The sequence below is a fragment of the Schistocerca americana genome, chromosome X (assembly GCF_021461395.2).
Source record: "Schistocerca americana isolate TAMUIC-IGC-003095 chromosome X, iqSchAmer2.1, whole genome shotgun sequence".
Classification (NCBI taxonomy): Eukaryota; Metazoa; Arthropoda; class Insecta; order Orthoptera; family Acrididae; genus Schistocerca; species Schistocerca americana.
Genome location: NC_060130.1, coordinates 190,317,074 through 190,334,565, shown reverse-complemented (window position 1 = coordinate 190,334,565; position 17,492 = coordinate 190,317,074). Strand labels below are relative to the sequence as shown.

Below are 17,492 nucleotides of genomic sequence, written 5' to 3'. Positions count from 1 at the left end.
TGTTAGGTACATGGGTTTAGACTATTTTTTGTTTATTATATACTTAGTTGTGAATGCCATATATCCATATTCAATCCCATCTAACTGTTTAACCTTTGCAGATGGTAAGTACCTAATAAATATTCAAGATTTAGAAAGAATGATATGGTGTCTAACAGTCTCTGCAGTACCATAGCTGTTAAATTGCAGTGCTAGTTTATCGTTACCAAAAGACAAAAAAAAGTTTTGCAGCACCTTAGTACCTATAGATATGTATGGGTAAGAATTCTACAGGAGCAGGGAGGGGAAGAATAAGCCTTCAGGAAGAAAAAATATTTACCATGAAACAAAGCAATCAGCAAAATAAAAGCAGTCTGAAAATGCATATCCGTATAACCAAAAACTGCTGCTGGGTAACACTGGAGACTGTATTCTTGAAGTCTGTCTCCTCTTCAGTGGCAGCCCTCCTGTGGTCCAGAGTGGTTTCTCCTTCTGTAGTTAAAAACTTGCCTTCACAGGTGTTGCAGCAGGAATCTTGGAAGATCATAGGAAACTAGTCCTGTACTTCAGCTATTGAGTACGAGGGGTATGCCCCCACAATGGTTACATGATCTGCCCAACTCTCCCCCTCCCCCTCTCCCTCCCCCTTTCCCTCGCCCTCCCCCTCCCCCTTTCTCTCGCCCTCCCCCTCCCCCTCCCCCTGCCCCTTCCTCTCGCCCTACCCCCATCTACCCCACCCCTTTACCCCTTTTTGTGTAGAAAGGATGGCACTATTCCAGCTGGGTAATAAAATTTATTGCATTGAGTCAGCCTAAAGGTTTCATTGTGCCCTGTACCCATTGCTCTTTCACACTAGAGAGGCATATTCCACGGCAGAAAAATAATGTCACTGTAGTTGCACAGATTGTTGTACAGTGTGCAGCAGCTGGACTCTTGTCCCGGGAGCAATTGGTCCCTGCAAGCAGCAGCCACTTGGGCGTGGTCACTCATTGGCTACCTCTGCAAGATTCCTGTTCGCCTTCATTCACCACTGACACCTGTTGTTTGTGGCTCTTGTGACAGTCATATGCCAAGCACCAACTGCAGGTGTCAGCATAGCTGTGTGTGAGTGGGTTGCAGCCAGCTGGCCAATTGCTTGCTGTCATCCTGCTGACCAGATGCCCTCTTCCCATGAAGTGAGGGCATGGTCGCCTCCTTGCACTGATGCAGTGCTAACGTGATAGTGCGAAATAAAATATTAATTTTGGCAGCCACCTCTTTCTGAACCTTCACCAGCCTGCTACCTTGCCTCAACCATTTGCTGTCTGCCATCCTTACATTGTAGTAGCCCCTCCATCTCAGGCTTGGCCATAATTGGCACCAGAATTGGTGGCGTCTCCAGTAGGCACCAGATGGTGCATTGTCCAAGCAGCACGATGTCTGGACCACTGCCTACAGTGTCAGCACAGTAGGGGGAGTGAGAGAACTATTGGTTATCTTTGTTGTGTGTGACAGACATGGGATCTAGCAGTAACTATCACCATAACTTGAAGTTATTTGTTTTAGGTCAGAGCAACTGGATAATGTGTCTGAGTTTCAGGACAATGGTAAGGCTCAGTATATGGAGCATGTTAGATATTCACAAAGTAATCTGCTCGGGAATTCTGCAGTGTGGGCTGAGTGAGTATATGTAACTTGCTTTACGTCCTACAATATGGCCATGTTGCAAGGCTGTATGTGGAGTGTAGTGTTAATGATAAGGTGTAGTTTGTAATTTATTTATTTTTTCAGGTTGTGAACTGTTGCATATTTATACTTTGTGTATTGTGTGTGGATGATGAGTAAAGGTGTTGCAATGGCAGTCACACATGGTGCAGTTTGGAGCTTAAGGCAGTTCATTTTTTTTGAAAGAAAAGATAGTACAGTTGTCAGCAGATAAAACAGTAATGGGGGCAAACTGCAGTTAAGGATGAGGAAATGGCATTGCTCCAGGCACCAGACCAAGTAATGGATCAGCTGCTGCACGCCCCCCCCCCCCCTCCTCCTTTTCCTGGAAGGTCATCTGAGGACGTGGTGGTATTTGTTGAGAACCCAATGATGTCAGCAGGTATTGGTGATTAGTCCAATGTTCAGTTGTTGTTGGTGTCAAAATTACATCTAGTGGAAGAACTGAAAACTACTGTGGGATATACAAAGGCACTAAGAAATCATAAATGTTTGAGCAGATAAACTAGGGGCTTCTCAAGAGGTACAAGAAGCAGAGCTGTGCAATGTTCTTTCAGGAATGATTGAGTACTGTTACAAGGAGGCATTGACAAGCCATAGCGGATTATGCCAACAGTATATGCAAGGTGAATATGTACATACATATGAGCTGGGACAGAAGAATGAAGCAAATATTCAATACAATGGAAAAACAGACAAGGCTGAAAATTTCGCTTTCATTTACTCATTGACAAGTTTTGGCTTGGGATACATTTTCAAATTATGCAGATAGTCAAAATGGTATTTCCCAAAATATAAGACCCATATCAAGATAACAAACATGTATACCCCCCCCCCCCCCCCCCTGCAGGTATGGGCGTTAGAATAGGTCTGAGGTATTCCTGCCTGGCATACGAAGTGACTAAAAAGAGTTTCACACATTTCGGCCTTTATGTGATGGTCCCCTGTATGGTTTGACCTCCATTCTCAAAAATTTTCCTGAAGAGCGAGCCAATTGGTGAAGGGTGTCTTACAAGGTACATCGTGTCCATCATGCATTGAGATCTTTAGCCCACTTTCTTGTTGTCGCATTGCAGTCCTGCCCATTCTCCATCTCTTGGGTGAGGACAAATTCCTGGGTGTGAGTTCCACCATGCACTATGCAGTGTCAATGTCTGTGTTGACTTCTTGGCACCTGATATCCAGCACAGTAGCCAGTCCGTTATGGTGGGGCTGCCATGTACCCTGTTGGTTGTAGCCCCTGACCACACAGGGACCGCTCTGCTGATGCCTGTGCCATTAACTCCACATGTATGCCAAGTGGTAGATGCCCATCCTCCTGGGGCATCGGGTCTCCCAGCAATGGCCATCCTGCCAGGTGGCCTTTACTGCAGCTGGGTGGCACCCGTGGGGAAGGTCCCTGGTCGGAGTTGGTGGCATCTGGGTGAATGACAAGCGATGAAGCGTAGTCCATCATCTCTTGCTGGTGGTGAAACACTAGCAGCCTCTAAGCGATCACAAGCTCAATTCAACGCACAGAATTATGAATAAGAATCGTTATCCTCGCTGGCCACACCATGGGAGAAACGTCAGGCTAAGGATGGCGACGGATCTTATTCACCCCAGTACCTTGAATGTTCAAGAGCTGATGGGGAATCTTTCATGACAATGAATCCTCACTTTTTTGTTGAGCATTTAGAGGACAAGTTCATGGAGGTGGAGGGCTTGTCCAAAATGAGATCTGGGTCAGTCTTGATCAAAACCGCATCCTCTGTCCAATCACAGGAGTTACTTGCTTGTGACAAGCTGGGGGATGTTTCTGCAACCATCATGCCCCACAAGAGCTTACATATGGTCCAGGGTATCATATATCACAGATAACTTCTTGTGCAGTCCAACAATGAGCTGCGTGCCAATTTAGAGCGGCGAGCTGTACATTTCATCCAGTGTGTCCATTGGGGTCCGAAGGATAATCAGGTTGCCACCGGTGCCTTCATCTTGGCCTTTGACGGTGATACCTTGCCCAAGAAGGCCAAGGTGATGGTCTAATGGTGTGATGTAAAGCCCTATATCACTCCGCTGATGTGGTGCTTTAAGTGCTGGAAGTTCGGCCATATGTCTTCCCGCTGTATTTCCAGCGTCACGTGCTGAGATTGCAGACGCCCATTACATCCCAATACTCCGTGTGCCCCACCTCCCATCTGTGTCAACTGTGGGGAGCACCATTCACCTTGCTCGCCTGACTGCAGGATTCTCCAGAAAAAAAGGAAAATCATGGAGTACAAGACCCTGGACAGACTGACCTACACTGAGGCTAAGAGAAAATTTGAACGCTTGCATGCTGCGTGTATGACATCGTCTTACACCACCGCTACAACAGTTCTGGCACCATCAGCTCCTCCAACCCCAGTCACCTCTCAGAGCCAGAAGACTACACCTGCCCCGTTGATGGTGGGGGCGTTTCCCTCCCTGTTGCTCCTGCACCACCTACTTTGGGAGCAACACTCCACCAACCATCGGGAACGTCCGTCCCCACTTCTAAGCCAGAGAAGCACAAGTCTTCTTCAGCTTCTCTGGCTAGGAAGGGATCCCTTGGGTCACTCCCTTCCCAGGTTTCTTCTAGTGGGAAAGATGACGCCCGCCAGTGGCTGAAGAGCCAAAAAGCAGTTGGTTGTAGGGCTTCACGCTCATCATCAGTCCCAGAGACTGAGCCAATGAAGTCCTCCCAGCCAGGGAAACCCAAGGAGCAGCGAGAGAAATCCAAAAAGAAAACCCCTAAGACGAAGGAAATTTCAGTGGCACCCACACCACTGCTACCTACAAGCTCTGCGTCTGACGATGAGGTGGAGATTCTGGCGTCTGCTGAGGACCTAGATCTCACCAGACCCTCAGACACAATGGATATAGACTGCTCAGGCAATAAATCAGAGGCAGCAGGTGACTCTGAGGCGTAAACTGCCTCAGTGAATGTTCCATGTCTTCCTAGTCTCACGATGTCATCCTCAAGTTGAACTACCGCTTGTTTTTCCACCGCCTGGCTGAGCTACGGCAACTGTTAAGCTTTACACCTGCTATCTGCATTACCCTCCAGGAAACCTGGTTCCCAGCAATGCGAACCCCTGCCCTCTGCGGCTATAAGGGATATTACAGGAACCATAGCAACGATAATAGTGTGTCAGGTGGAGTTTGCGTTTATGTCCTAAACTCAGTCTGTAGTGAACATGTGCCCCTTCAAACCCCTCTTGAAGCTGTGGTTGTCAGAATAAGGACGACGCACGAAATAACTGTCTGCAATGTATATCTTCCTCTGGATGGTGCAGTGCCCCTGAATGTATTAGCTGCACTAATTGATCAACTCCCTAAACCTTTCCTACTTCTGGGAGATTTTAATGTCCATAACCCCTTGCGGGGTGGTACCATGCTTACTGGCTGAGGCAGAGATGTCGAAACTTTACTGTCGCAATTCGACATCTGCCTCTTAAATAATGGGGCCGCCACACATTTCAGTGTGGCTCATGGTAGTTACTCGGCCATTGATTTATCAATTTGCACCACAGGACTTCTCCTATCTATCCACTGAATAGCACATGACGACCTGTGTGATAGTGACCACTTCCCCAGCGTCAGGCACAACGACGCCTGCCCAGATGGGCTTTGAAAAAGGTGGACTGGGGAACTTTCAGCTCTGCCGTCACTGCTGATGCTCCCCCACATGGTAACATCGATGTGATGGTTGAGCAGGTGACTAGCACAATTGTTTCTGCGGCAGAAAACGCGATCCCTCACTCTTCAGGCAGCCTGAGGCATAAGGCAGTCGCTTGGTGGTCACCGGAAGTCGCTGAAGCAATTTAGGAGCATCAGCGAGTTCTACAGCAGCATAAGTGGCACCCTTCCCTGGAGCACCTCATACCTTTTAAACGGCTCCGTGCCTGTGTTCACTACCTTATCAAACAACGGAAGAAGGAGTGTTTGGAGAGATAAGTCTCCACCACTGGGTGCCACATGGCACCTTCGCAAGTCTGGGCAAAGATCAAACGTCTTTTCAGGTACCAGGCCCCAAAAGCTGTCCCTGGTGTTACCGTATATGGCGAGTTATGTACCGACGCAAACGCAATTGCCGAGAACTTTGCCGAGCACTTTGCCGAGCACTTTGACCTGCACTTTGACCTGCACTTTGACCTGCACTTTGCCGAGCACTTTGGCCTGCACTTTGCCGAGCACTTTGGCCTGCACTTTGACCTGCACTTTGCGTTGGAGAATTACCCTGCAGCCTTTCGCACACTTAAACAGCGGCTGGAAGAGAATGTCCTCTCATTCACTACATGCTGCAGTGAATCCTCTAACGCCCCATTTACAGAGTGGGAGCTCCTCAGTGCCCTTGTACATTGCCCTGACACAGCTCCTGGGCCTGATCACATCCACAGCCAGATAATTAAACATCTCTGATCTGACTACAAGTGACATCTTCTCGTCATCTTCAACCAGCTCTGGTGCTACAGCATCTTTCCATCGCAATGGCGGTAGAGCACCATCATTCCGGTACTCAAAACCAGTAAAAACCCGCTCGATGTGGATAGCTATCGGCCCATCAGCCTCACCAATGTTCTTTGTAAGCTGCTGGAATGTCTGGTATGTCGGCATTTGGGCTGGGTCCTCGAGTCACGTGGCTTGCTGGCTCCATGTCAGGGCGGCCTTCACCAGGGTCGCTCTACCACTGATAATCTTGTGTCCATAGATTCTGCCATCTGAACAGCCTTTTCTTGACAGCAACACCTGATTGCCGTCTTTTTTTGACTTACATAAAGCATAAGACATGACTTGGCGACATCATATCCTTGCTACATTGTATGAGTGGGGTCTCCATGGACCACTCCTGATTTATATCCAAAACTTCCTGTCGCTCCGTACTTTCCATGTCCAAGTTGGTGCCTCTCAATAGTTCCATCCATATCCAGGAGAATGGAGTCCCTCAGGGCTCTGTATTGAGTGTCTCTCTATTTTTAGTGGCGATTTACGGTCTAGCAGCAGCTGTCGGGCCCTCTGTCTCACCTTCTCTGTTTGCAGACGACTTCTGCATTTCGTACTGCGGCAGAAGTACTGTTGTTGCCAAGCGGCACATACAGGGAGCCATCCACAAGGTGCAGTCATGGGCTCTAGCCCATGGCTTCAAGTTTTCAGCCACAAAGTCGTGTGTCATGCACTTCTGTCGGCGTCGTACTGTTCATCTGGAACCCGCACTTTACCTTAATGATGATCCACTCACTGTAGTAGACACATATCAATTCCTAGGACTTTTTTCGACGCTCGATTGACTTGGCTCCCTCATCTTTGTCAGCTTTAAGCAGAAGTGCTGGCAGCACCTCAATGCCCTCCGTTGCCTGAGCAACACCAATTTGGGTGCAGATCGCTCTACACTGCTGCAGCTCTACAGAACCCTTGTCCAATCCTAAATTGACTATGGGAGTGTGGTTTATGGTTAAGCAGCGCCTTCAACATTGCATTTACTCGACCCTGTGCACCACTGTGGGATTTTATTAGCGACAGGAGCTTTTAGTACGAGTCCAGTGACCAGTGTCCTGGTGGAGGCTGGTGCCCTCCACTGTAGATCGGACGTGCGCAACTGCTCATAGTTACCCTGAGCATCCGAATTACCATCTCCTTTTCCTGCCCACGGCAGTCCATCTCCCGCATCGGCGGCCCAGATCAGGGCTAATGATTGTGGTTTGCGTGCGGTCCCTTCTCTCCAAACTGGAGTCCTTCCCTTTACCAGCTCTAGTTGTGGTCCGTTCACGTATGCCTCCATGGTGTACACCTTGGCTGCAGCTTCGTCTGGACCTTTTGCATGGCCCTAAGAACTCCGTTAACCTTGCCACTCTTGACTGTCACTTTCCTCTCAATTCTTGACGTGTCCCGGGGCTCTGAAGCGGTTTACACCGATGGCTCAATGGCTGATGGTCATGTAGGCTTCGCATATGTTCATGGAGGACATGCTGAGCAGCACTCCTTGCCAGTTGACTGCAGTGTTTTCACTTCAGAGCTGATGGCCATATCTCGTGCTCTTGAGTACATCCACTCATGCCGTGGCGAGTCATTTCTCCTGTGAACTGACTCATTGAGCAGCTTACAAGCTATCGACCAGTGCTACCCTTGCCACCCTCTGGTAGCGTCCATTCAGGAGTCTATCTATCCTCTGGAACAGTCCCGCCATTCCGTGGTGTTTGTGTGGACACCAGGATACGTCAGAATCGTTGCTGACAGGCTGGACAAACAGGCAATGCAGAAACCGCTTCTGGAGGTAGGCATCTCCAAAGCTGACCTGCGTTCTGTCCTACACCACAGGGTTTTCCGGCTTTGGGAGACGGAATGGATAACAGCATGCACAACAAACTGCATGTCATTAAGGACACTACGGATGTGTGGAAGTCTTCCACGCAGGCCTCTTGCAGGGAATCAGTTGTCCTCTGCCAGCTCCGCATTGGCCATATGTGGCTAACGCATGGTTACTCCATTGCGAGGACCCACCTCAGTGTCACTGTGGCCCCCTAAATGAAAGTTGTCCACCTCTTGCTGGACTGCCCACTTTTAGCCACTCTGCAGCAGACTTTTAACTTTCCCAGCACCCTGACTTTGGTGTTGGTGAACAATGCCTCCATAGCAGCTTTAGTTTTACATTTTGTCCATGAGAGTGGGTTTTATACTTCTATCTAGGTTTTAGTACATGTCCTTTGACCCTTTGTGTCCTCCACCCTAGTGCTTTTAGGGTGGAGGTTTTAATGTGTTGCAGAGTGACTGGCTTTCCCTTTTTTTCTCGTGGTTGGCTAGCCACTGTAACCTGCTATCATGTTTTACTCTCTTCTGTTTCTAGCGTCCCTGTTGTTTCCTTGTCCTCTTTTGTTCCTTTTAGTGTTCATTGCCTTCCCTTCATTCTTGTGGCTTTTCCTTTCTTTCTGTTTTGTGTTATACGTTTCGTCCGTTTTATTCTCACACTTGTGGCATTATTTTATTAGGAACAAGGGACCGATGACCTCATAGTTTGGTCCCTTCTCCTGCCTTTAAACAAAGTAACCAACCAAACATGATAGGTAACAAAGTGAAAATGAATAGTTATAGAGTATACAATTATTTTTTGGTGTTGCGATTCTTTTCCCCCGTTAGTGTCATCAATTTTGTAGCAGTTTTACTCAGGCAGCAGTTCCACAAGGGCACAGGGCTATAGCAGACAAGGAGATGAAATGGAGTCTGTGCTTCAGATTTAGTACCACAGTGCATCAGACCTTCCTGGCTCACTCCAGCAGCAGCCCAACTCCTGTCATGATGGCAACGAGGCATCAAATTGCAACCTATGCACAGCAGCTGTTTCTCACCACCGCAGTGGACATGCCTCTGTGCCACATGCAGAGGCTGCCTGGGTGCAGTAACTCATTTGCAGGATTGGCTACCTCTGCAAGATTACTCTTCACCTTCATGCATTGCTGACACCCATAGAACGGGGCAAGGCCATCTCCCAGTATAGATACAGTGATAATGTAACAGTGCAAAATAAAACATTAGTTTTGACAGTCTCTTCTCTCTCGTCCTTCACCAACCATGAACTCCCCACTGTCTCCCATACTGACATCATAGCCAACTGTCCACCCCAAGGTCACCTATAACATGCAACTGTTATGAGCACCTACAGAAAGTGGTGGTTGAAGGATGGCGAAAGCACTGGTAGGTGACAAGATGCTGAATCTCCATGGCTGATCATAGAATGTGGAGGCCAGAGACTTGCCGGCTCTATAAAGGCAGACAGGGAGTGCTCAGTGGTAGATCTGATGACACAGTGCTGAGCAGGCAGAAGTGTTAAGGGGTGCATAGTTTTGTGCACATTATTGAAAATAAGCCCCCACAACAGACAACCCTTGTGTGTTCACATGTTGACCCAATGACACTGCCAGTTGTGATTGCAGTGGCCACAGAATCAGGGAGATTAAGCCATGAATCAATGTAAATGTCTTGCTTAGTTAGATGGATCACATTTCTTGTTACACAAGATCAGTAATTGTGTCTGGATATACAGGCCAGGATGCAGGCCAATTGGAGTAGTTTTATTCTCTGTTGGACATTCACCTTGTTTTTCGTGGGAAGTATAGAAATAATCAGACACATTAAAGCTATGGAGTATATGGACACTGTTGTAGACCATTTACATTCCTTCATGCTTGACTTCTTTCTGCCAGTGATGGCACCTTCCAACATAACTTTCCATGTCTCATGCCTGGAAACATCCTGTAGTGATCTAGGAGGCAATACAGTTACCTCACGTTGATGTCTTTACCACCAGATTCACCTGATTTGAACCTAGACATTTAGTAGCATAACAATGCTTCAACCTGGTTCCTGACAATACTATATGTAGCTCACAATGAGTTGCTACACCCCACAGATGAAATGCACAGACTTGTCTCAACAAGGTTTGGTCTTGGCTGGTTCTGATTATATAAACATCAAAAAACATTTTGCATCACCCCGGTTCCCAGAACTCCTAAAGATAGATGTTGACTGTGGATATTGTATCACAGACACAGTCCCTTTGACTGTTCAGAGATCCCCCTGCAGGTCTGGGGGTTAGAATAGGACTGAGGTATCCCTGCCTGTCGTAATAGGTGACTAAAAGGAATCTCGCACTTTTTGGCGCTATAAGTTCTGGTCCCATTTTATGATTTGACCTGCCACTTTCCAAATTCCACAGAAGTGCAGGCCATATGGGGAAGGACACCTTACATGGTGCAAGAGTTGTCCATAGTGCCCTTAGATTCGATCTCCTGAACCTCTTGTCATGGCTTTGCATATCCACCTGCAACTCAAGTATTTGCGCAAGGACACTTTACAGGGTATGTCACTTGCTTCTGTTGTCTCCTGTCCTCATTCGCCCCCATGACAGTATTGTATTTCTCTGCACCCACTATCCAGCATGGTAGCCAGTCCGTTGTAGTGGGGCTGTCATGTACCCATTTGGTAGTAGTCCCCTGACAACACAGGGATTGCACTGCTGATGCCTGAACTGTAAACTCCCCATGTATGCCAAGAAGTAGATGCCTGTCTTCCTGCAGCATCAGGACTCCTGGCAATGGTCATCATGCCAGGTGGCCTTTGCTGTGGCTGGGTGTCACCTGTGGGGAGAGCCCCTGATCAGAGAGGGTGGCATCAGGGCAGATGACCTGCAATGAAGTTGACAAAGTCATCTCTCGCTGGTGACCATATGCCACCAGCAATCTCTGCGAAGGGCAAGATCGAGTACAATGCTGACAGATATGACACTAAATTGTTTCCCCCCTCACTACACCATGCGAGGAACAGTGGGCTACAGAAAGAAGAGAGCCATATTCACCTCAGTATTTAGTCTGTAGCAGAATAGACGGGGACTCCTTTCTACCTATGAAGCTTCAATTTTTTGTTGATCATCTTGAGGATAAGCCTGGGGAAGTGACAGCACTGTGCAAGAAGAGCAGTGGTGCAGTCTTTATTCAGACAGCACCCCAGCCCAATCCTGGGCGTTACTCGCTTGTGACCAGCTGCATGATATTCCAGTTTCCATCACTCCCCATAAAAGCCTCAACATGGTCCAGCGGATTATTTTCCATTGCGATCTACTCTTGCAGTCTGATGATGAGCTACGTGGCAATCTAGATTGGTGGGGTGTTCATTTCATCTAGTGCGTTTACAGGGGACCCAAAGACAACAGGGTTGCTACTGGTGCCTTCATCTTGACCTTTGAGGGTGATTCATTGCCTGAAAAGGTCAAGGTGATGGTTTACCACTGTGGTGATAAACCATACATCCCTCCCCCTATGCAGTGCTTTAATGCTGGAAATTCAGGCACGTCTTCCCACTGCATTTCCACCACCACATGACAAGACTGCGGACATCCACTGCATCCAGACACTCCCTACCACGTGTATCAATTGTGGAGAGCAGCACTCCCCCTGCTCACCAGACTGCACAGTGCTCCAAAAGGAGCTAAAAATCATGAAATACAAGACCTTGGACCGGTTGACTTACTAAGAGGCTAAACGTAAATTTGATCGATAACACCCCATTTGGTTGATCTCCACATGTGCTGCTGCTACATAACAATTGCCATCACAAGTACCAGCCATACCACACTCTGTGCGCCACGAACAGGGGGCCCTCCAGGCCACCAGAATACATCCGCCCCCTTGGTGGTAGGGGGAAAATCTCCTTTCGTCTCTCCCATAGTAACTACTTCGGGAGCAAGGCCCCCCAAATGCAGGGGACATCAGTCCCCTCTCTCCAGCCAGAGAAGCAACAGCCTCCTCCAGCTCCTCTCATGCAGAAGGGGTCCTTCGGTACCCTCTCTCCCAAGGTCTCTACTGACACAGGGGGGACACACACCAGTGGCTAAAGGAGCCAAAAGCTGCTGGACGAAGAGCTTCTTGGTCTTCCTCTGTGCCTGAAACTACTTCAGAGAAGTACTCCCAGCGCCCATAAAGAGAAGCAAGAGGGCAAGCAAACAAAGAAGTTTGCTAAGAAAAAGGACCCTCCAGAGACCAATTATGCACCTGCAGTTGAGGTGGATATCTCACCATCCCTTAAGGACCTGGATCTCACTGACATGTCATCCACAATAGGAATGGATACAAATACTCAATCGGTGGCAGCAGGTGCCCTGAGGCGTAACCTGCCTCCTTGCATGCTTTATGCCTTCCCAACCTCACGATATCGTCATCCTCCAGTGGAATTGCTGCGGTTTTTTCCACCACCTGGCTGAGCTACGGCAACTGTTAAGCTTTACACCTGCTTTCTGCACTGCGCTCCAGGAATCTTGGTTCCCGGCAATGTGAGCCCCTGCCCTCCATGGCTATACGGGATATTAAAAGAACAGTAGTGCCTATTATAGTGTGTCAGGTAGAGTTTGTGTCTATGTCCTGAACTCAATATGCAGTGAAACTGAGCCCCTTTAAATCCCTCTTGTAGCTGTGGCTGTCAGGAAAAGGACGACGCAGGAAATAACTGTCTGCAACATATATCTTCCTCCAGATGGTGCAGTACCCCTGAACACATTGACTGCACTGATTCATCAACTTCCTAAACCTTTCCTACTTTTGAGAGATTTTAATGGCCATATCCCCTAGTGGGGTGGCACTGTGCTTACTGGCCAAGGTAGAGATGTCGAAACTTTTCTGTTTCAACTCGACCTCTGCCTCTTAAATACTGGGGCCACCACACATTTCAGTGTGGCTCATGGCACTTATTCGACCATTGATTTATCCTTCTGCAGCCCAGGACTTGTCCTACCTGTCCACTGGAGAGCCCACGACGACTTGTGTGGTAGTGACCACTTTCCCATCTTCCTGGACGTCCAACAAGATGGGTTTTAAACAAGGCAGACTGGGAAGCTTTCACTTCTGCTATCACCACTGAATCTCCCCACAAGATGCCATCGATGGTAGTTGAGCAGGTCACTATAATGATCATTCCTGTGGCGAAAAACACAATCCCTTGTTCTTTAGGGTTCCCCCCAGTGAAAGTCAATACCTTGGTGGTAATCAGAAATCACTGAGGCCATTAAAGAGTGTCAGCGAGCTCTACAGCGACGTAAGCAGCACCCTTCCCTAGAGCACCTAATAGCTTTTAAAACAGCTCTGTGCCCACGTTTGCCACCTTATAAAAAGATGGAAACAGGCATGTTGGGAGAGGTATGTCTCGACCATTCGGTGCCATATACTACCTTCCCAAATCTGAATGAAGATCAGACGTGTTTGTGGGTACCAGACCCTGACAGGTGTTACTGGCATTAACATCAATGGCATGTTACCTACTGACACAAACGCAATTCCCGAGCACTTTGCTGAGCATTATGCCCCAACCTCCATGTCGGAGAATTATCCCCCAACCTCCATGTCGGAGAATTATCCCCCAGCATTTTGCACCCTCAAACAGTAGATGGAAAGGAAAGCCCTCTCGTTCACTCAATGTCACCATGAACCTTATAATGCACCATTTACAAAGTCGGAGCTCCTCTGCATCCTTGCACATTGCCCTGACACAGTTCCTGGACGAGATCGGATCTGCAGTAACATGATCAAACATATCTTGTCTGACTACAAGCTACATCTCCTAGTCATCTTCAACCAGATCTGGTGCGATAGCATCTTTCCATCGCAATGGTGGGAGAGCACCATCATTCCAGTGCTCAAATCCAGTAAAATCCCGCTTGATATGGATGGGTATCGGCCCATCAGCCTCACCAACGTTCTTTGTAAGCTGTTAGAATGTCTGGTAAGTCAGCGTTTGTGTTAGGTTCTGGAGTGATGTGGCCTACTGGCTCCATGCCAGGGCGATTTCCACCAGGGTCACTCTTCCACTGATAACCTGTTTCCCTCAAGTCTGTAATCTGAACAGCCTTTTCCAGATACCAACATCTGGTTGCCGAATTTTTTGATTTATGAAAAGCTTACAACATGACCTGGTGACATCATATCCTTGCCGCATTATATGAGTGAGGTCTTCAGGGCCCGCTCCAGATTTTTATCCTAAATTTCCTATTGTTCAGTACTTTCCGTGTCCAAGTTGGCACCTCCCATAGTTCCCCCATATCCAGGAGAATGGGATCCCGCACGGCTCTGTATTGAGTGTATCTCTGTTTTTAGTGGCTATTAACTGTCTAGAAGCAGCTGCTGGGTGTTGGTCTCACCTTCTCTGTATGCAGACGACCTCCTCCAGTACTGGTTTTACAAGCGGCGCCTACAGGGAGCCATCCACAAGGTGCAGTCATGGGCTGTAGCCTAGTGCTTCCAGTTTTCAGCCGCGAAGTCGTGCGTCTTGCACTTCTGTCAGTGTCGTACCATTCATCCAGATCTTTTAACTTAATGATGATCCACTCACTGTAGAGGATACATATAGATTCTTAAGACTGGTTTTTGATGCCCGACTGACGTGGCTTCCTCATCTTCATCAGCTGAAATGGAAGTGCTGGCAGCACCTGAATGCCTTCTGCTGCCTGAGGAACACCAACTGGGATGCAGATCGATCTATGCTGCTGCAGCTCTACAGAGACCTTGCTCAATCCTGCCTTGAATATGGGAGTCTCGTTTATGGTACACCGGTGCCCTTAGCATTGCATTTACTCGATCCAGTACACCATCGTGGCATTCAACTAGCAACGGGAGCTTTTAGCACAAGTCCAGTGACCAGCTTCCTGGTGGAGGCCGGAGTCCCTCCATTGAAGGTTAGGCATGTACAGGGGTTCATTCCCACATTGGAAGCCCAGGTCAGGGCTTACAAGTGCAGTTTGCATCCGATCTCTTCTATCTGAAGTGGAGTCCTTGCCTTTACCACCATATACTTGAGATCTATTCACGTACACCTCCATGGTGTACAACTAGACCAAAGCTTTGCCTGGACCTTCCACATGGCCCTAATAAATACAAATGTTAGTGGGAGTTGCATTCACAAGTAGTTCATAAGAAATATAAACTGTCTTACCAAGCTACAGAAGTGATGTGTTGAGTGGTACATTACAAACAAGCACAGATATGATAATTTAACAGTGAGTTTGTACTATCATAGTATTTTAACAAATGAGTAAAAAATACAGGGCAAACAAATTGCGATTATCATATGTTAAGGACGGGCTGCAAAAGTTGACATGTAGCTATAGGAGTACTAAAACTCAAGCAGTTGAACTCAGCTGGGTATGTTTTGAGAAGATTTAACAAATACATAAAAAAAAGTGTGAAGGCTCTTCACCAATGTGAGGAGTTAATGTACAGTGTTTCCTGTTAAGTGCTATTTAGTGATTATAACATATTTGTATTACAAAAAGCCATAGATGTTTTGTGTTTATTCAGGACCCCTAGGCAATACTCTTTTTGAATACATTCATGAAATCATTAACATGCCAACTGATGAGTTCGTTTCCACATTATTTCATTTGATTGGCAAGCATCAAGTATAAAAGTATAATTTTAGCATTCAACAATGATGAAATCAAAGTATGCATTGACTGCCAGACATGGTCAAACACACCAGGAGTTTCTTTGATTGCAACACCTGCAAAGAAAATTCTTGTGACGAGATCCATTTCAGACTACACAAGCTTACGATACATGAGAGATTTCATGGCTCTCCAGAAAGAAACCAAGACTCAAATCGAGTGACCTGGTCCACCATGCCCAATCAATTAACGCAATAATGACTTATTCAAACACCTATGAATAGCCAATCCAAAATGAGCATGCACTCCATTATGCTGGAACCACATGCTGTGCGTCACATTTACTGTAGCATTTTCAAGCAAACTGGGAAGAACCTGTTCCAGAAAAGTCTGATAATAAGTGGGATGGTAAAAGGTACTGCTCAATGAAGCACTCACTGACCAAACCCACCCACATGTTAGCTGTGAATTGATGTTGTGCAATATGGTGCTGCATGCCGCGAGCATTTCCTGGTACCCATAACTGCTCATTGTGGTAAAGGAATACACCATCTCCCCTCCAGAAGTGTGTGTGTGTGTGTGTGTGTATGGGTGTTTTGCTATGGAAGTACACTGGTTCATGTTGTGTATTTTATTCATCACTATTTGCATAACCTTGTTGCTCTTGCAGGCCACATTGCTGATGGACACAAAATTCATGTTCCCAGTAAGATTTCCTTTCAATCCATCAAAAATCAAGCTTGAAGATATAGAAGTACCAGAGGTGTTGAACCTACCAATGCTAAAGAAAGTTTAAACTTGTGAGAGTAGTGTTCATCAGGAAAACAGAAATGTGCCCTACTACAAGGTTTACATAGATTTCCTTCTGGAGATCTGGGTTCTGAAGTAATAAATGTAAAAATTGTAATGAGATATGTATTTAGTGTTAAACAGTCATCAGCATCCTATAAATGTAAACTTCTTTATTCCTTCACTCTAATATTCATTTCATTCTTAATATATCGTTATTACATTAATCTATCTGCTTACAGTTTTTTTGTTCATCAAAAATATTATATATAAAATATCTTTTATAATTATTTAAAATGTTTGCAATTTGTGTACATATGGCTTTTGTTGAAATATGTGATTAATGTTTGGCTTTCATGTTTGAGTGGGGGGGGGGGGGGAGGGGAAAGGGGTGGAGGTACTGGGGTTGTGTGTGTGTGTGTGTGTTTGGATCTGTATAATGTCCTAAATCACTGTCAACAACAAATATTTGCAGATGTAAAAACAGATGTTGTCATGACAACTTTGTTTACTTGTAACACAACTGTCATTTTTCCTCCTCTATCTGTGAAATCAAAACTTTGTTCTAAAAGTCAAAGAATGTGTATACACTATGTGGAGCAGTGTTTTAAGCTCTCTTAATTCTCCACAATGATGGTTTATTTAAATGTCATGGCACTACTAGACTATTATTCCTTTTTGTTAAAATTATTTCAAGAAAAATAGGGTTCAGGAGACAGAGAAATAAAATGTTGTCATCTGACAGATCAGTAACCATGAAGAAACTGAAATACATAAGTAATTTTTCTTTCAAGGACATTGATTGTTCCTCCGTATTCTCACTTTTGCCTAACATGAAAGAAAAATTTCTATCGTATCTTTGGTATTCTGTTTATCTCGCCACCTTCTTCCTCTTATACTGCTTCTTCATCATCTGTTCCTCATTAACACTTAGGTAAAACTTGTATGATTAATTTCAGGATGATCTTGTTTTTCATTTGCAGTCATTGCTCAGTGTCTGCCAACTAGGTATCTATTATAATTTACTCCAGGGCTCTTAAATGTAAAGTTGTATCTCCTGTACTCAGGCAGGGCTGCTTTCTTTATTTTCCTTTTTTTAGTG

At 46.4% G+C, this 17,492-nt stretch overlaps 1 protein-coding gene across 1 annotated transcript in view; it reads left to right on the top strand.

Annotated features, from left to right (window-relative positions):
• Positions 1–16,397, top strand: part of LOC124555896 (unconventional myosin-Vb-like) — a 118,323-nt gene extending 101,926 nt beyond the window's left edge. Inside the window, exon 10 of the mRNA XM_047129955.1 lies at positions 16,272–16,397. Coding sequence (XP_046985911.1) covers positions 16,272–16,397 — 126 coding nt within the window. The remainder of the gene's footprint in view (positions 1–16,271) is intronic.
• The last annotated feature ends 1,095 nt before the right edge of the window (positions 16,398–17,492 follow it).